Genomic DNA, 20,569 nt, shown 5'->3' on the forward strand with positions numbered 1-20,569 from the left:
TGTTTATTTTCCCTTTTGTACTTGAAGTATTTGCACATTGTTACAGCACTGTATATAGCCATATTAAGACATCTGAAATGTCTCTATTCCTTTGGAACTTTTGTGAGTGTAATGTTTACTGTTTAGTTTTGGATTGTTTATTTCACTTTTGTTTAATATCTATTTAACTTGCTTTGGCAATGTAAAAATATGTTTCCCTTGCCAATAAATCCCTTTAGATTGAGAGAGAGAGAGAGAGAGAGCGGAAGAGAGCAGGTTGGTGAGGTCTGGTGGCGTCGGTCTGTGTGGCAGCCTGTCTGAATAATATAGGCTACGTTATATGTTTTCATGGTCTCCATGAAATTCCTTCCCTGAGCATACAGGAAGTGTATTTCCACGGCCATGTTCCCATTCCTGACAGGATCACGGCCTTCCTTCACCTCAATTAAAACAATGCCGCTCTGAAGTCAAGACAAGTGGTATTCCCAGGTAAAGTGCCACCCAATGCTTCAGTTTTATTTCCACTGAACAAAACTATAAACACAACATGTGAAGTGTTGGTCCCATGTTTCATGAGCTGAAATAAAAACAAGCTTAACAAGCTTATTTCTCTGGAACTTTTGTGCACATATACAACTCTGTTAGTGAGCATTTCTCATTTGACAAGATCATCCATCTACCGGACAGTTGTGACATATCAAGAAGCTGATTGACCAACATGATCGTTACACAGGAGTGGGACAACATTCCAGATGGGCACAATCAACAGCCTGATCAACTCTATGTGAAGGACATGTGTCGTGCTGCATGAGGCAAATGGTGGTCACACCAGATACTGACTGGTTTTCTGATCCAAGCCCCTACTTTTTTTTTAAAGGTATCTGTGACCAACAGATTCATATCTGTCTTCCCAGTCATGTGAAATCCATAGATTAGGGCCTAATTCATTTATTTCAATTGACAGATTTTCTTATATGAACTGTAACTCAGTAAAATCGTTGAAATGGTTGCATGTTGCGGTTATATTTTTGTCCAGTGTAGTACTGTAGGTTGCCTACTTTACATTCCAAGCCATGAATACTGAGGTCCTCCCTCATATCTGGACTGGTGAATGAGAGCTACTGGGATCAGGGCAGGCCAGGGTAGTTTATCTGAAGGAGGCCTCTCATCTAGTAAGCTGACATGACAGTAACAGAAAGCAGTGCAGTGTAGGGCCAATAAGAACCCAAGAGAGAGAGATATGATCCACACTCTAGGATGGCTAGAATCAAGGGGCTTAGCTTCAGATCCTCAGCCAGGGAGATGAGAGATGCACTGTCTGGAGAGGGCTTCACATACTGTGCCTCAGTCGGCAGGAAAACAGAAGAGCCTCCTCAAAATATCTGTATTTTTTTGGACCGGCAATTGATACAGTGAGTCACGTGACCTCTTGTGCTTCAGAGGAGGGCTTTAGTCCCCCACTGGAGAAGGGAGATTTGGAAGTGATGTGGTATGGATGAGACTGAGCCAGGGTATTTTGAGCAATATTGCTGTCTGTCTGTCACTCATCAACCTGTCCTGTACTCAGGTTGTGTCCAAAATGGGGCCCTATTCCCTATGCAGTGCATACATTTTGCCTGATGAGAAGTCTTTGATGTGATGATGCATGCTGAGTTGAGGCCTCAGTATTTGGGGAGTCACACCTTAGCGTAGATGTCCCCTGTGCTGCCTGTCTGCGAGCCTGCTTGCCTGGAGAAATAAGTCTTCTGCAGTAACAGCCAGTCTCCCCTCCTTCAGAAAGACATAAATAGCCCAGTTAGCACCTGAGACGAAGGTTTCCATGACATGTTCTAATCTGCAGGCACTGTATTCAAAGAGCCGGAACTGATATCACCTCGGATAATCATTCTCTCAAGTGTTTGTCCAGGCTTTAACGAATTCCCCTTTGGATAGCTAGCTAGATGGCCTAGCTACGTGTGTGTTAAAACTCTCTGACTGAAGTGAAATAAGCCCCATTCATTCCCTGGCATGTGTGGTCCGGTAGTGACCGGTAGTCGGTAGTCCGGCTGGCCATTTGATTCATTGTTCAGCAGTCTTATGGCTTGGGGGTAGAAGCTGTTAAGGAGCCTTTTGGTCCTAGACTTGGCGCTACGATACCGCTTGCCGTGCAGTAACAGAGAGAACAGTCTGGAGTCTTTGACAGTTTTTTGGGCCTTCCTTCGACACCGTTTATTATAGAGGTCCTGGATGGCAGGAAGCTTGGCCCCAGTGGTGTACTGGGCCGCACACACTACTCTCTGTAGCGCCTTACGGTCAGATGCCGAGCAGTTTCTATACCAGGCGGTGATGAAACTGTTCAGAATGCTTTTGATGGGGGCAGCTGTAGAACTTTTTGGGGATCAGGGGATTCATGCAAAATCTTTTCAGTCTCCTGAGGGGGAAAAGGTGTTGTTGTGCCCTCTTCACAACTGTCTTGGTGTGTTTGGACCATGATAGTTTGTTGGTGATGTGGACACCAAAAGAACTTGAAACTCATGAATGAAAGCCAGCCCTTGTCCTGGCCAGTGATGCTTCAATGCAACCTCTGTTTGCTACGAGGCAGATGAATCCCTGCATTTTAGTCCACCACTCCGCCCCCCACTCCCATCCTTTCATTCAGACGCAGGAAACAGCCTCGAAGGACCGGGGGAAGAAAAGGTGCTGTATTGTATGTGATCATATCATCACACAGGGCCCTGGGCTTTCATGGGCCGCCGGGCCCGGGTCGGCTTCCCTTTGGCACAAACCTCAGTGGAGCAAAGGAGGGGCTGAACTGAGCCGCTGACTGTTCTGTTCTGACGGATTGAAGCGACTTGACGTTGGGGAACTTCAACGCTGTGGATTAGAGATATTTGAGTCTGAGGGGTGACACATAACAAAGAAAAATCACATACATTTTGATCACCGGCTAATATGACTGACAGTGAGGCCATCTGTGTGTGTGCAGCGAGGCAGGAGAGAAAACAACAATAGAGTAGCATTTCCTCATTTGATGAATTTGTGCCCGACCACCTGTCTGTCTGTGGATCATAACTGAACAACTTAAAGGGGCTTGCATTACCCACAAGGCAGCACACTCCATAATACCCATGATTACTTGTGGTTTTTGCATTCAACTCCAAACAGAAGACTGCCTCACAGCGGCAGGTGTTCTATGAACTTTCACACACACAAATTCACACAGGATACTCCTCACAAAGACAACACAAAACATAAGTTACTGGCTTTCTTCTGGATGGAGTGATAAGGAGGTCCTTTAAAAAAACGTTTTTAAATTGGTCTGAAATGAGGTCTAAACTAAAGCCAATATCATCTGTTTGAATCACCTAAATTTCATAAAATGTTCTCATAGGTAGACCTCAACCAAACACAACACTGAGCTCTGTACAGTAACTACTCCGTCAGGGTCTGCTTCCGTGTCACACACCTTCAGCCACATTTAATCACTTAAGAGGTTCCCAGTCTCGTAAAGCAGCAGGCTAGGCAGTAGCAACACCACCACCAGTCATTAGGAGAAGGCAGCATGAGTCAGAAATCCCCCAGGCAGCCTCCTTCCCTGTCCCTGTCCCTGTCCCTGTTCCTGTTCCTGTCTCGCCATATCTCCCCTGCACCTCCTATCTCCCTTCTGCCTCTGCCTGCATCCCCTGCCTCTCCTCCTGCCCCTTGTTCTGTGTTGTGTCCCTGGGGGAGCGGTTCCTTTCCCATGGGCTCTGTCAGTAATAGGGCCAAATAAACAGGCCTCTAATGAACACTACCAGATGTGGGCTGGGAAGCTACGATTAGAGAGAGAGAGGGGGGCTGAGGCACAGCACCACAGCCCCGGGGGAGTGCTTTCAGACAGATCAGACAGACTAAAGGATACTTAGCAGAGACACAGACACCAAACAGCCAGGAAATGAGAGTGGAGAAAAACAAGGCAGGGGAGAAAAGTGTTCCTAGAAGAGTTTGACTCCAGGCTGGAGGCAGTTTAGAGAGAGGTGGTCGGAGGCATGTGAAAGAGAGATGGACTGTGAAAAAAACTAAAACTGAATTAGCTCCAGGCCCAAAATTGTCAGGTTTGTCACTTTCTCGATTCTGTGTTGAGGTTCAATTCTCAAAATGTTCATGGTGTCGTGGTGAACGTTTCATTGGAATAGTCAAGTGTTCTTTTTGTCTTATAGCGCAGACAGACCAACCTAAACATCCCCCGTCTGCAGTTAATCATCTACTGAGTTTTGCGATTCAACATTCCCCGAATCGTCAGGAAATGAACAGAAAATGACGGCTGATGTTCAGTGGTCAGATGCGATAGGACGGCCACTGTGCTAATTGCAGTTAGTCAGCACTGTGTGTTTGACCCTTTTAGAGAAACTACACTACAATACTGTAGGTAAATGGTGAACATAGGTAGGCTGCATGGCTGTCGTAGGCTGGTATTGAAGAGTGGAGCCTGTACGTCTCTGTGCGTGTGTGTGTGTGTGTGTGTGTCTATATATGCGTGTGTGTGTTCATGTGTACGCCTGCGTGCCGGTGTGTCTTCAAAGCACAGTGCCTTTCTGTGCATAGTGACCTCCGAGAGTGACAGATGGCAGATTGGCCCAACAGTGGAGAAACCCCCCAGAGTGGTGTCTGCTCCCGAGGTCAGGTGTCATGACAACATCTGCTCTCCGCCTGGGCTGATCCTCAGCCGCCCGCTGCACACTGCAGCACAGACGCACACAAACACACACAGACCCTTTGCCACGGGCTACTGGTGGCCAGGAAGAAAAGCAATCTCAGCAGGACAGTGGAGGCTACTGGGGCAGGCAGGGAGGGACGACAGTCACAGGATAACAACAACAGTATCAGCCTGATTACAGAGGTTCCCCTGTTAGACAACATCACTCCGGGCCTGCTGCACACCTGGTATTTCAACAGCTTCTGATTCTTCTCCTCTTTTCAGCTGTTCTTTATTTAACTTTCTAGCAGATAGTTTACCTGCTGCCAAGATTAGCTTACTCTGGATGACGTGGCCAGGAGTCTGTTGTAGCAGCTGCCTTTCACTGTTTGTTTTGAACGGTTCAAATTACAAGAGTAGTTGTGTGTCTTTTTGGTTTTTCCCTTTTATAGTCTGTGTGAGCCATTGAAGACGGTTAGCCGTGTGTGTCCTGTAAAACGTATTTTGTGCTGACGGCCTATTCGTCGACCTCTCGCCAAGTTAAAGAGCAAACGGTTAGCATTCTTGGCTAGCGCGTGCTGAGGTTGACTCTGTTCAAACGCCAGGGCCAGAGTGTGTTTGAGCAGCGGGACCACGTGGACCGAGGCAGAGGAGTGGGTGCTTTATGTATTTGTCTTTGAGGCCCCAGTGTGAGATATTGGGCTGTTTGTGATGAACAGGCAGGTCTGGGCCTGGTTTAAAAAGCTGGTGTGAGTTTTTGCATAGCCCTGTAAAGTGAGGCTGCCAAGAGCCTCCATTGAGGACTGTGGTTCAGGAGACTAGGGGGGTAAACACCAACATTCCTTCCAAACCAACAACCTCCTCTGTTCACTGGCTTCCCACTAACTCTCCATCCCACCCCCTCCTCCAAAACCAGTTCAATTTCCTTGCTTTCAGACAGCTTTTGTTTGTCTCTCTCTGCATCGTTTAAGTATGCTTGGGTTGACCAGTGAAAAGTAACACCCAGGCCCAGACTTTGAGGTTTTTGGAGCCAAGGCCCAGTCGAGAGAGAGTCATAAATCCTAATATGGTAGCTTATAAAAGCAGACAACCCTATGGACGCCATGAAAAGAGAGAGTGGGGGAAAACAATTAGCGGAAACTAGAGCGAAAGAAGGTATATTGAGGAGGGTGGAGTAAAAGGACGGTCAGCCGTACGAAGGCTCCATAAGGAGGAAGTGAAAAGAAGACCGAATGAAGGACCAAAAAGAGAGAGAGAGAGGCCAGGGATGAGCCCGATGGAGAGAGAGAGAGAGACCAGGGATGAGTCTGATGGAGAGAGAGAGAGGCCAGGGATGAGCCCGATGGAGAGAGAGAGAGGTCAGGGATGAGCCCGATGGAGAGAGAGAGAGACCAGGGATGAGCCCGATGGATAGAGAGAGAGGCCAGGGATGAGCCCGATGGAGAGAGAGAGAGAGGCCAGGGATGAGCCCGATGGAGAGAGAGAGGGGCCAGGGATGAGCCCAATGGAGAGAGAGACAGGCCAGGGATGAGCCTGATGGAGAGAGAGAGAGAGGCCAGGGATGAGCCCGATGGAGAGAGAGAGAGAGGCCAGGGATGAGCCCGATGGAGAGAGAGAGGTCAGGGATGACCCCGATGGAGAGAGAGAGGCCAGGGATGAGCCCGATGGAGAGAGAGAGAGGCCAGGGATGAGCCTGATGGAGAGAGAGAGAGAGGCCAGGGATGAGCCCGATGGAGAGAGAGAGAGAGGCCAGGGATGAGCCCGATGGAGAGAGAGAGAGAGAGGCCAGGGATGAGCCCGATGGAGAGAGAGAGAGAGAGAGGCCAGGGATGAGCCCGATGGAGAGAGAGAGAGGCCAGGGATGAGCCCGATGGAGAGAGAGAAAGAGAGGCCAGGGATGAGCCCGATGGAGAGAAAGAGAGAGAGGCCAGGGATGAGCCCGATGGAGAGAAAGAGAGAGAGAGGCCAGGGATGAGCCCGATAGAGAGAGAGAGAGGCCAGGGATGAGCCCGATGGAGAGAGAGGAAAAACGTGTTTGTGGACAGAGAAGGAACAGAGAGGAGAAGGTTTACCAGCTGAATGCACACTCTCAGCTTGGAGGCTCCCGGCCTGGCCTGCCTGTGGTTAGATCTGAATGGGTAGGAGAAACAATGGAGCCACTCATCCTACCCCCTCCACTGCTGAAGGGTGGGGGGGAGCGCTGGCCAGGCAGCAGCTGCCGTCCCCTCATTTACATGCGCACCTGCTCCGTCGCTGAAGCCTTTTGGGAACGATGGCTCAGAGTGTGACGCATGCCCCGCCTCACGACTCCAGCACCAGGCTCCCGCTATGTCTGCTCTGTGTCCCTCTCTGGGAGACCTGGGTTGGCTTATCGACCCCCACTATTTCAGAACTGCATTGCTATGAATGCTAGCTGGCAGAATGCTTCTAAAAAAGATAGCGAATTATCTGAACAATTGAAGGGCTTGTAGTGAAACTCTGGAGAACAAGGATGAACTGAGCATGTGTTCTTCTCACCACAGGAAAATACATTTGATCCTGTTTAGATTTAGAATAGTCCTCAAATAGCATATGGCAATGTTGGGATTTTGGTAGATGGCCCTTTCTCCTCCTTCGCACTCTATATCTCTCTATAAAAAAACATCCTGACAAGCATGCTCCCTGTAACCCAAGATGGATGATTCTCTAGTATTTCCCAGTGATTGGAAACCAGAGGTAGCCTAGCCTAGCATTAAAGCAGCATGACATGCCATCAAGCCCTTCATGTTTGTGTAGCTAGTGCCCAGCCTAGCATGTGATGTTTTCTTTCCCTGGCCACCCTAATCCCGTGAGAGAGAGACCCTGTCTAAACACACGTCTGTCCCCACAGGGGGCCTCTGCTTGGCCCCGGGCCCCCAGCCCTGCTCACACAACCAACGGCCCCCTGGGAATGTTTGGGGAGGTGATTTAGTTAGCCCCCTTAAGGGCCAATAGTAATAGACTTATATGTGATAGTATTTTGGAGTGACAGAACTTTTAACGGTATTTAAAGGTTGCTGAGACATTGTTACATTATGGAATCCCCCAGAATGAGACTCAGTAGCTATAATCAACAACTATTAACGATGTAAATGAATACAATACTAGTTGCAACTGGAGAACAAAAAAAACAACAGCCTCCAATGGAAAGGAATCAGCTTTTTGGGGACTTTTTGGGGACTTTGTGGGGACTCTGTATTGTCTTTCATGTGAATTCCCTTCATTTTTCGGCTTCAGACCAATCCCTACTTCTCACTTAAAACATTGTTTCACGATAAGGATAACTGATACCAAAAGTGTCTGTGTGGCTCTAGAGTTTGCTATCTCTCTATATCCCTTGTCTCTGTCTGTCAGAGAGCGAGAGAGAGAAAGACTCTATACAGTAGAAGAATACAGGGCATTGAGGTGGAGGAACACTGCTTTGAACTCTCCATAATGTTAGCTCTGAGTTCAAAGACGGGCATAGACACGGCCTTGTCCTTTGAATGAATGAGCGCTGGAGAAAAAAAGGAGTGGAGTGGAGCATATTTCTTGCTAAGAGCTGTTGATGTGGGCCATGGGGCTACCTGAGACCGGATTATGTACAAGAATTCAGTCAGCTCATCAGAGTTTTAAAAAAATGTTTTATTTTTATCTTTATTTTACTAGGCAAGTCAGTTAAGAACAAATTCTTATTTTCAATGACAGCCTAGGAACAGTGGGTTAACTGCCTGTTCAGGGGCAGAACAACAGATTTGTACCTTGTCAGGGGATTAGAACTTGCTACCTTTCGGTTACGAGTCCAACGCTCTAACCACTAGGCTACCCTGCCGTTCAGCTCAATGTTGTTGTGCAGTGTTGATGAATGGAGTCAGTCTATCCACAATGCCCAACAACCCTCACCATCCAAACATGTGGAAAACAGTACAGAAACCCCCTGGATGACAAATGGGAGCATTTGGTAGCAGTGAGGTCCTAGACAGAGTGGTGGGTATCTCTTTCCACGGACCCTGACCACCTCTATCTCTCTCTGTGTGTGTGTGTGTGTGTGTGTGTGTGTGTGTGTGTGTGTGTGTGTGTGTGTGTGTGTGTGTGTGTGTGTGTGTGTGTGTGTGTGTGTGTGTGTGTGGCTCTTTGTTGGGAGTTGACCTTGTGTTGCCTCGGGGGACTCTCCAAGCCCTGTCATTGTAATAGTAAATGTGCGAATTCATCCCCGCCGACCCCCGCTCTCTTCCTCTCTCCTTCTCTCGTTCCCTCTCAATTCAGTTTCGATTCAAAGGGCTTCATTGGATAAGAAACAAAAGTGAAATAAACAATCAGAAAGGAACAGTAAACATTACACTCACAAAGGTTTGAAAATAATAGACATTTCAAATGTTATATTATGGTTATGTACAGTGTTGTAACCAGTGTGGAAATAGTACAAAAGGGGAAATAAATAAACATAAATATTGGTTGTGTTTACAATGGTGTTTGTTCTTCACTGGTTGCCCTTTTTCTTGTGGCAACAGGTCACAAATCTTGCTGCTGTGGTGGCACACTGTGGAATTTCACTTCTCTCATTATCTCTGGGAACCGTTTGCTGGGGGCCACTTTATGAGGACCTGTGAGAAACATCACAGGGGTGGATGATGCCCCCTGTCCCACCCCCTTTCCCCCCATATCCTGCAGTCAGGGTTTTATGGCCTTAAACACAGTTGTCTGAAAGGACAACAGTGACAAGGAAAATGTGCTGTTTAGCTGCATAGTTTCTCATGGCTGCGTTGCCGTGTAGTTAAAACAGTGAGCAGGACAGAGAGAACATCCTGACTGAGCCCTCAGAGCATCTTTCACCGAGAGCAGGGACTAGTTAGTTACTTAGTTAGTGTCAGGCTGAGCCTGTTTCCCAGGCTGCTGAAGGTCTATATTGATGAGCACACAATAGGAACATCTCAGTGGCTTCCTGTCCTTGTTTGCACTGACCTCTGAAAACATCAGAAATGAAAGTAAGAAAGTGGATGACACCTAGTGGGTGTTTGCTTTCACTCTTGCTGTGTTCCCATATCGTCCGTCTATTAAAACAAGACAAAGACAGGTTGCATTGTACTGGCCACACACATCCTTGACTCGTTAACTTAAAAAACAAACAAATGCAGTGCCGTGGCTTTTGTTGCCAGTCCACACCTGTTGAATACAACTTATCCTCAATCCTCAACCCTTAGTGCTTATTATTATCTTTCTGACTCAACCCGCCTCTCTCTCTCTCTGTGTGTCTCTCTTTCATCTCTCTCTCTCTCTCTCTCTCTCTCTCTCTCTCTCTCTCTCTCTCTCTCTCTCTCTCTCTCTCTCTCTCTCTCTCTCTCTCTCTCTCTCTCTCTCTCTCTCTCTCTCTCTCTCTCTCTCTCTCTCTCTCTCTCTCTCTCTCTCTCTCTCTCTCTCTCTCTCTCTCTCTCTCTCTCTCTCTTTCCAGATGTCGGGATGGACACGTGGGGAACAGGTGTCAGCATCAGGACCCCTGCACCTACTCTTCATGTAAAAATGGCGGCTCGTGTCGCATGGTGCCCCGTGGGAATTCAGTGGAATTCACGTGTTTCTGCCGGCCAGGCTTCACGGACCGCCTATGTCTGACGCCCATCGACAACGCCTGTCTCAGTTTACCCTGCCGGAACGGTGGCACTTGCGACCTGGTCAACCTCAAAGAGTACAAGTGCAGATGTCCTCCTGGCTGGTCTGGTAAACACGGTCATATTTACTACTCACACTGTCGTCAGAATACTGGAGGGGAAAGCTGCACAGTCTAGTAGTAATAAATAACATTACTAACCGGTCGTATGTTCTGACCCTGGTTACAACTAATTGTATTACATGAAAGAAACAAGGTGCTACGTATGTAAATAAAGATCAAAATCCTGATTTCATTTACAAGATGTGTGTCTGTCTCTTTCAGGTAAGCAGTGCCAGCAGGCAGACCCCTGTGCCTCTAACCCCTGTGCCAACGGCGGGCAGTGCACCCCCTTCGAGTCCCACTACATCTGCTCCTGCACCCCCTTCTTCTACGGCCAGACCTGCAAGCAGGACGTCAATGAGTGTGCCCAAAACCCCTCACCCTGCAAGAATGGAGGCGTGTGTGTGAACGAGGTGGGCACCTACCGCTGCCAGTGTCCCCAGGAGTATACGGGCAAGCACTGCGATACCCGCTACCTACCGTGCAACCCCTCCCCCTGCCACAACGGGGCCACCTGCGTCCAGAAGGGAGACACCACCTACGAATGCTCCTGTGTGCCAGGTACTGCTCTGTTAATGTTGTCCCATCTGATCCCCTATGGGCCCAAGCCTACATTTACTTCAGAAAGTATTTATACCCCTTTTCAAAATGTTATTTTACAGCCTGAATTTAAAATGGATTAAATTGAGATTTTTGGTCACTGGCCTAAACACAATACCCCATAATGTCAAAGTGGATTTACGTAGAATTAAAAATGAAAAGCTGACGTTTTTGTTTTGAGTCAATAAGTATTCAATCCCTTTGTTATGGCAAGCCTAAATACGTTCAAGTCACATAGTAAGTTGGATGGAGTCATTCTGTGTGCAATAATAGTGTTTAACATGATTTTTGAATGGCTACCTCATCTCTGTACCCCACACATACACAGATTGAACCACAAAGACCAGGGAGGTTTTCCAATGCCTCACAAAGAAGGGCACCTATTGGTAGATGGGTACAAATAAAAAAACAGACATTGAATATCACTTTGAGCATGGTGAAGTTATTAATTAAACTTTGGATGGTGTATCAATATACCCAGTCACTACAAAGATGCAGTTGTCCCTCCTAACACAGTTGCCGGAGAGGAAGGAAACCGCCTAGGGATTTCACCAATGGTGACTTTAAAACAGTTACAGAGTTGAATGGCTGTGATAGGAGAAAACTAAGGATGGATTGACAACATTGTAGTTACTCCACAGTACTAACCTAAATGACAAACACCCTGTTTGCAACAAGGCACTAAAGTAATGCTGCAAAACATGTGGCAAAACAATTTACTTTTTGTCCTGAATACAGTGTTATGTTTGGGGCAAATACAATACAACACATTACTGAGTAGCACTCTCCATATTTTGAAGCATAGTGGTGGCTGCATCATGTTATGTGTTTGCTTGTAATCGTTAAGGACTGGGGAGTTTTTCAGAATAAAAAAGAAACTGAATGGCCAGGCTGAGCTAGACTTCCACTGAGCTCCCACTAAGCACCACGCCACTTTCCTTGTGCCTCTAACACTGTTTTGGCCGTGAAACATGGCTCTCACCGAAACGGCACTGCCAAAGAGAAATAATTGTGAATCAAGAGAAGTACTAGAATTGTCAACAATCCAATGGTGCTCAGATTCTACCTACGTGAAATTGGCAGCATAACCTCCTAAATGTCCCTCTTCTTTTCTTATGCAGCCAGGGTGCCAGACAATACGGTGGTGGTGTGTTGTGTAATGCCAGAGCACGATGGTTTCTGTTATATGAAGGGAAGCTGTGGTCTGGCTGGCTGTATGTTCTGACTGACACAGACCAAAAGGAGGGCTGCCACCGCTGCCATTCATTCCCCTCTGAAAAAGGAGACCGTTGACTGCTGCAACTGTAAAAGAGTTTCCCCTTGTTTTGAAAGGAACCAACCAGGCGATTTTGAAACCAAGCAATTTTGGCGGGGCTGTGTGAGAGAGGGATGCAAAGGGACAAATATACTCAGATATACAATACGCTTCCTTGATATCAAATCAAATTGTATTTTTCACATGCGCCGAATGCAACAGGTGTAGGAGACCTTACCATGAAATACTTACTAACGAGCCCTTAACCAACAATGGGTACAGGTGTGCTAAACGAACTAAAGGAAAAATAATAATACAATATAATAGCAATAACGAGGCTATATACAATGGGTACAGGTAGCGAGTCAATGTGCAGGGGTACCGGTACCGAGTCAATGTGCAGGGGTACCGGTACCGAGTCAATGTGCAGGGGTACCGGTACCGAGTCAATGTGCAGGGGTACCGGTACCGAGTCAATGTGCAGGGGTACCGGTACCGAGTCAATGTGCAGGGGTATGGGTTAGTCGAGGTAATTGAGATACATTGGCAAGAGAAAGTATGTGAACCCTTTGGAATGACATGGATTTCTGCATAAATTGGTCATCACATTTGATCTGATCTTCATCTAGGTCACAACAATAGACAAACACAGCCTGCTTAAACTAATAACACACGGACAATTCTACATTTTCATGTCTTTATTGACACAATGTGTAAACATTCACAGTGCAGAGTGGAAAAAGTATGTGAACCCTTGGATTTACTAACTGGTTGACCCTCCTTTGGCAGCAATAACCTCAACCAAAAGTTTTCTGTAGTTGCGGATCAGACCTGCACAACGGTCAGGAAGAATTTTGAACTATTCCTCTTTACAAATCTGTTTCAGTTCAGCAATATTCTTGAGATGTCTGGTGTGAACTGCGGTCTTGACGTCATGCCTGGGCCACTCCAGAAGGCGTATTTTCGTCTGTTGAAGCCATTCTGTTGTTGATTTACTTCGGTGTTTTGGGTCGTTGTTCAGTTGCATCACCCAACTTCTGTTGAACTTCAACTGGCGGACAGATAGTCTAACATTCTCCTGCAAAATGTCTTGATAAACTTGGGAATTCATTTTCCCATCGATGATAACAGGCTGTCCAGGCCCTGAGGCAGCAAAACAGCCCCAAACCATGATGCTCCCTCCCTCCACCATACTTTACAGTGGGGATGAGGTTTTGATGTTGGTGTGCTGTGCCTTTTTTTTTCCACACATACTACTCTGTGTTCCTTCCAAACAACTCAACTGTAGTTTCATCGGTCTACAGAATATTTTGCCAGTAGCGCTGTGGAACATCCAGGTGCACTTTTGCAAACTTCAGATGTGCAGCAATGGTTTTTTTGGACAACAGTGGCTTGTTCCATGGTTCCTCCCATGAACACCATTCTGGTTTAGTGTTTTATGCATCGTAGACTCGTCAACAGAGATGTTAGCATATTCCAGAGGTTTTAGCTGACACTCTAGGATTCTTCTTAACCTCACTAGGCATTCTTTGCTGTGCTCTTGCAGTCATCTTTGCAGGACGGCCACTCCTAGGGAGAGTAGAAACAGCGCTGAATTTTCTCCATTTATAGACAGTTTGTCTTACCGTGGACTGATGAACATCAAGGCTTTTAGAGATACTTTTGTAACCCTTTCCAGCTTTATGCAAGTCAACAATTCTTAATCTTGGGTCCTCTGAGATCTCTTTTGTTCGAGGCATGGTTCACATCAGGCAAAGCTTCTTGTGAATAGCAAACTCATATTTTGTGAGTGTTTTTTATGGGGCAGGGCAGCTCTAACCAACATCTCCAATCTCATCTCATTGATTGAACTCCAGGTTAGCTGACTCCTGACTCCAATAAGGTTTTGGAGAATCCATTAGCCCAGGGGTTCACATACTTTTCCCAACCAACACTGTAAATGTTTAAATCATGTATTCAATATACAATAAATAAATAAATAATACAATCATTTGTGTGTCATTAGTTTAAGCACACTATGTTTGTCTACCAATGTATGCGGAAATCCAGGCAATTCCAAAGGAATGTGTGTGTGGCGTCAATATGCGTGTGTCCGCGCGTGTGTCCGCGCGTGTGTGTGTGTGTCTTTGTGTGTGTGTGTGGTAAGAGTCCAGTGAGTGTACATCGAGCAAAAAATAAGAATAAAATAAGGGGGTCAATTTAAATAGTCTGGGTAGCCATTTGATTAACTGTTCAGCAGTCTTATGGCTTGGGGGTCGAAGCTGTTAAAGAACCCTTTGGTCCCAGACTTGGTGCTCTGGTACCGCTTGCCGTGCGGTAGCAGAGAGAAAGGTCTATGACTTGGGTAGCTGGAGTCTTTGATAATTTTTAGGGCTTTCCTGGCCCCAGTGATGTTCTGGGCTGTACATACTACCCTCTGTAGTGCCTTGCGGTCTGATGCCGAGGAGTTTCCGTACCGAGCGGTGATGCAACCAGTCAAGATGCTCTCAATGGTGCACCTATAGAACTTTTTGATGATGCAACCAGTCAAGATGCTCTCAATGGTGCACCTATAGAACTTTTTGAGGATCTGAGGGCCCATGCCAAATCTTTTCACCCTCATGAGAGGAGTTGTTGTGTCCTCTTCGTGACTGTGTTGGTGTGTTTGGACCATGATAGGTGCTTAGTGATGAGGACACCAAGGAACTTGAAGCCAAGGAAATGTAACATGACCCCTCCTGTTGAGATGGGACTTATTTAAAAACTACAGTGTGTAATATGTGTGTATTTAACATAATGTCCTGTGCTCTCTAGGCTTCTCAGGTCAGAACTGTGACACCAACATTGATGACTGTCCAAGACACGAGTGTCAGAATGGAGGAACCTGTGTGGACGGAGTTAACACCTATAACTGCCAATGCAAACCTGAATTCACAGGTAACTACAGACCCCCCCCCCTCCCTAATTTCTACACTCACGGTAGGAGTTTGTCATAAATACAGATCTAGGATCAGATGACTAACCCTCAATCCTAACCAAGACCATTGGGCTAATAAAAACATATCTGACCTTGCATCAGTGATTATGGTGTAACTTTTACCCTACTCCGATCTCTATAATGGAAGCCTCCTTTCTTTTGACTCTTATGACTAGTACTCATCTTTGTCTCTCTTTGACTCTTTTGACTTGTGTGTGTGCACTGTGGCTTGTTGATAAGTGCACTTACCCCATGTTCTCTCCTGTAGGCCAGTTCTGTACAGAGGACGTTGACGAGTGCCAACTGATGCCCAACGCGTGCCAGAACGGTGGAACGTGCCACAACATCTACGGTGCCTACCAGTGTGTGTGTGTCAACGGGTGGACGGGGGATGACTGTGGAGAGAATATTGACGACTGCGCCAATGCGGCCTGCTATCAAGGGGCCGTCTGCCACGACCGTGTGGCGTCCTTCTTTTGCGAGTGTCCCCATGGTCGCACCGGTGAGCCGATGGACTTTGGTCTTCTTCATTTCTCATAGATTTTCCATTTATCTGACCCTGAGCTTTGCACACTTGTATATCTACTACTTAATGCAAAATCTCTTGTGGTCACTAGTGATACTAAATAGGTAGCGTTTCCTCGTCCAGTGCCGACAGCATAGATAGTTACTACGTGGTTGAAAAGCAGCAGCTACATAAATAACTTTTAACGAAGTAAATAACTGCAACGACTAAACCAATCAGCGTCTCCTGTTGTTCTTGTGCTGTGCCAGGTCTGCTGTGTCACCTGGATGACGCCTGTATCAGTAACCCCTGTCAGAAAGGCTCCAACTGTGACACCAACCCCGTCAACGGCAAGGCCATCTGCACCTGTCCCCTGGGCTACTTTGGCGCCGCCTGTGACCAGGATGTTGACGAGTGCTCGCTGGGTAAGTAGACTCAGGCCAGTGACGGATGCTTTTCATAAACAGCTTCTATCTCAAGGCCATCAGACTGTTAAACAGCCACCAGTAACGCAGAGAGGCTGCTGCCTACACACAGACTCAAATCATTGGCCATGTTAATACATGGATCTGTAGTCACTTTAAAAAAAAATGCTACTTTAATAATGTTTACGTATATCTTACATCACTCATCTCATATATATATATACTGTATCTTATACCATCTATTTACATTTGTGTGTATTAGGTAGTTGTTGTGAAACTGTTAGATTACTTGTTAGATATTGATGAACGGTCGGAACTAGAAGCACAAGCATTTCGCTACACTCGCATTAACATCTGCTAGCCATGTGTATGTGACCAATAAAATGTGATTTGATCTGAACAGACATTAGATCACTACAGGAATAGGTTTGGTTAGTTTGAACTGGAAATGTGAATCGCTCAACACCAGAGAGGGCAGAGACACAGACAGGTAGCAACCACCACAGAGCAGCACGAAGGAGCACGCCCTGCAATGTGTTTGTTAAAGGTACACTCCATGTCTCTCTCTCTCGCTCTGTGTCTAGGTGGTAACCCCTGTGAGCACGGAGGGAAGTGCCTGAACACCAAGGGATCGTTCCAGTGTAAGTGTCAGCCCGGCTTCTCTGGAGCTCGCTGTGAACACGACATCAACGAGTGCCTCTCCAACCCCTGCCAGAACGAAGCCACCTGCCTCGACCAGATAGGAGGCTTCCACTGCATCTGTATGCCAGGTAACACACACACACACACACACACACACACACACACACACACACACACACACACACACACACACACACACACACACACACACACACACACACACACACACACACACACACACACACAGACAGTTAATTACCAACATCAGTATAAGTTCTTCTTGCTAGCAAGTTTAAAGACACCTTTTTAATCAAAAGGGTGACCACACTCTAAAAATAATAGCTGTAAAGTCAGGAAATTTGGCAATGATACTGTACACTGACTAACTAACCAGGCCTTGTTTCCCTTGCTAATTGGTTAAAGGCTACGAGGGACTGTTCTGCCAGATCAATACGGACGAGTGCGCCAACAACCCCTGCCTAAACAATGGGAAGTGTATCGACAAGATCAACACCTTCCACTGCCAGTGCCCCACAGGTGAGCCCCAGTGCGTCGTAGCGGGAGGAGGGGGGTCGATCACCCCCCCCCCTCCCCCGGACAGGACGGGCGCGGGAGGCAGACTCTAATCCTTGCCTCAGGCAGGCTTTACCAGGCCAGCTCCCGACGAGGAGGAAAATCCATGAGGAAGTTGACACTTTGAACAAGTTTTTACTCTCAACTCTGATGAGTGTGCAGTTCAACTTGGTTTGGATGTAGCTAGCTACAAGAACGTTAATTGAGAACTAAGGAAAGAAGGACTAAGAATAGCAGCTGAAATAGTGTTGTGTTTCCACGTATTGAATTTCTGTATAGTTGGAGAAGCTGTTGTGAGCTTTCAGTTTTGTGTGTAGTAAAGTTTTGAATTTAGATCATTTTATGAGGTATTTCTCCAGGGATTCCAGTGGGGTTAGACTATGTGACAAGAGACATTGAGGGTTTTGTGAGTAGAGGAATGCTCTGATGGATAAACGCGAGGCCAACCGACACAGAGGAAGGTTTCTCACCCTCTAAAATGCGTTTTTGTTTTCATTCTTTCACCAGAGCTACTGGGCTGGAGGTATTTCTGGAACAAAATAGTGCAGTTCTCAGTCGGTTCGGATCAAAGACCGTTCAGAGATAAAGGCAGGAGGCTCCTTGTGTTGAGAAAATGCAGTTAGGAAGCTGAGGAATTAATTGTAGGGAGGTACAGCAGAGAACACAAGAGCTTAGCTTCTGAAAAGCCCCCCCATGTATATGGGACAGGGCAGGAGAGAGGCCTGAATGACACAGTGGTGAAAGTGGAAGGGGTAGGAGGCGGTGTTGGGGTACTGGAGGGGACTGAGACACATAGACGGTTATGTTCTAAGGGGGGGAGAGAGGGGAATTGCCTTCTTGAGATGTAAATTTGTTCCTGTGTAAGCCCAGGCTGGGGTAGGGTCCTCTCCTTTCATTTCTGTACACACCATCTCCATGGAAACCCCACTGGGGCGGTTTGAAATGTCTGATTCCAGGAGCCTGGGCTAAATCTCCTCTCTGGGATGTGTGTGAGGTAACGTTAGCATGGGCAGTCTAAAGCAAAAGGGACTCTGTGTTGTGAATGGGAAAATCCACTGGGAGCAGAGCAAACAGCTAGACATGTAGCCACTTCCTATCTGGGTTAGTGACCACTGGGATGTCTGGCTGGCTGCTTGGCTTAGACCCCCCAGTGTTCCAATAGGGGGTGGGGGGATCTCTTAATCTCTTTATCAAACAGAATCCATCTTCTTTCCGCTTAGAATGTAAATGTGCTCCAGCAACAGAAGTTGTAAGAAGAAACAAACTAAAACAGATTAGAATAACTAGAGAAAAATGGGAGCCTGCTGGTTGATTTTTTTGAATGACGATGGATTTGAATAGCTGAGTTCAGAGGTCAAGCTGGCCCTTTTGGGCGCGGCGGGCGGGGAGCTGGGCAAGACGGGAGAATGCACATTGTGATGGAAAAGTTTTGGAGGACAAAAGAGGCAACCGGCTCGGCTTCGCGTTGCATTGAGCAGACAGTCCCCCCTTTGTCTCTCACCCCTGGTCATGAGGCCTTGGAAGTTTTTCGCCCCTTCTTTTTATACCCCCCTTTCTCAGATGCAGTTTTTTGGGGGGAGAAGTGGTGAAAAGGAATAGAAATAAAAGAAAACAGAAAGCTTGTAGTACGGTGGAGATGTTGATTAATATGCAGCCACCTCTGTTGTTGCGGGCTCTCATAGGGCAAGAGTGGGAATAGTTTGGACTTGGTGAGATCACCCCCCCCACAAACTCACCCCCACCCCTTCTTGTTTTTCTAGGCTTTGCTGGGAATCTCTGCCAGATCGACATTGACGAGTGCGCCAGCACGCCTTGCAAGAATGGCGCCAAGTGCACGGACGGCCCCAACAAGTACACCTGTGATTGCACTGAAGGTATACAAAGCAGCAACAAAGCAACAATAAAGATTTTTAAAAAATCTACCAACTGATTGAATATTTTATGCATCCTGAATAAAATGGGGAGAAATGAGACAGTGACCAACTTCTTCTCTTTCCACCAGGTTACACAGGGCAACACTGTGAGACTGACATCAATGAGTGTTTCTCAGCCCCCTGTCACTATGGTACCTGTAAAGACGGCCTGGCCTCCTTCACCTGTTACTGTCGCCCTGGTTACACGGGCCGGTTGTGCGAGACCAACATTAATGAGTGTCTGAGTCAGCCCTGTCGGAACGGAGGCATCTGCCAGGACCGCGAGAACTCCTATATCTGCACCTGCCCCAAGGGCACCACAGGTCAGACACACACACACACACACACACACACACACACACACACACACACACACACACACACACACACACACACACACACACACACACACACACACTAAAATACTTCTCCTCTTAACTCAAAATTGGCCTTCACAATAAAATCATCCAAATGTACTTTCATCTGTGAAAATGTAATTATAGAAACTTTGATGCTAATTTCTTTGCCCCTTAGGTATAAACTGTGAAGTCAACCTGGATGACTGCAAGAGCAAGCCATGTGACTACGGGACATGCCTCGACAAGATCAACGGCTACGAGTGTGCCTGTGAGCCCGGCTACAGTGGTGAGTAGATACTGTAGGGGACCAGTTTGTCCGACTGTGGAAACCCAGGTGGAGACTTGAAGGGGGTACTCCTACCACCGTGCGTGTTTTCGTCTCCTATTCAGACCTCAGGGGAGGGGAGGACAACAAGGGCGTAGGGGGCAGCATGAAGGGATGGAAGAGAGGGAGGGGTAACAGATGGTGAGCGAACGCACTCCTTTTGAGGCCTTCCGTGGCGGTGTCACTTTCCAGCCCCTCCCTGTCCCCAACCTGCTGCCTAGACACACAAGCTGGCCTCTCTCGCCAGGCCCGAAAGGACCAACACCCACCGGGGATTTCACAGGAGAAAAGATCCCCTGAAAGATTCCTGAAAGTTGATCTTTTAAAAGGGGGAGAAGTTGGTCTATGCTGAATGGCTGCGGTGCTTCAATTGGCTGACAAAAGCAGACTTAAAAACCCCATGTTTCTCGATGGATGCATTTACTTTGGGGACATAGAGCCCATTGTGTGTGTCTGGTGTAGTATGGGTTGTGCCTTGTGTTTTACTTCAAAATGATATCTTCATAACAATCTAACCAAACTCCAAAGACTACAAATAATACTATGTTAGGTCTAACCATAAAGCATTATTCATTTGTATCATTTTTGTTAAACCAATTTCATGCACTTGTAAACCATAAACGTTCCTAGTGGTATAAAGTTGAGATGCTACCATACGAGGGGTCGGAGAAGTGAACATGTT

At 46.9% G+C, this 20,569-nt stretch overlaps 1 protein-coding gene across 2 annotated transcripts in view; it reads left to right on the forward strand.

Moving 5' to 3' along the window:
- LOC118358163 (neurogenic locus notch homolog protein 1-like) overlaps positions 1–20,569 on the forward strand; it is a 46,046-nt gene that overhangs the window by 8,838 nt on the left and 16,639 nt on the right. For both annotated transcript variants that reach the window (XM_035735668.2, XM_035735669.2), the window contains exons 3-12: positions 10,080–10,342; positions 10,557–10,895; positions 14,983–15,105; positions 15,414–15,647; positions 15,920–16,075; positions 16,660–16,845; positions 17,141–17,254; positions 19,051–19,164; positions 19,293–19,526; positions 19,738–19,848. In XM_035735668.2, coding sequence (XP_035591561.1) covers positions 10,080–10,342; positions 10,557–10,895; positions 14,983–15,105; positions 15,414–15,647; positions 15,920–16,075; positions 16,660–16,845; positions 17,141–17,254; positions 19,051–19,164; positions 19,293–19,526; positions 19,738–19,848 — 1,874 coding nt within the window. The remainder of the gene's footprint in view (positions 1–10,079; positions 10,343–10,556; positions 10,896–14,982; positions 15,106–15,413; positions 15,648–15,919; positions 16,076–16,659; positions 16,846–17,140; positions 17,255–19,050; positions 19,165–19,292; positions 19,527–19,737; positions 19,849–20,569) is intronic.

Source organism: Oncorhynchus keta, chromosome 25 (assembly GCF_023373465.1).
Source record: "Oncorhynchus keta strain PuntledgeMale-10-30-2019 chromosome 25, Oket_V2, whole genome shotgun sequence".
Taxonomy (NCBI): Eukaryota; Metazoa; Chordata; class Actinopteri; order Salmoniformes; family Salmonidae; genus Oncorhynchus; species Oncorhynchus keta.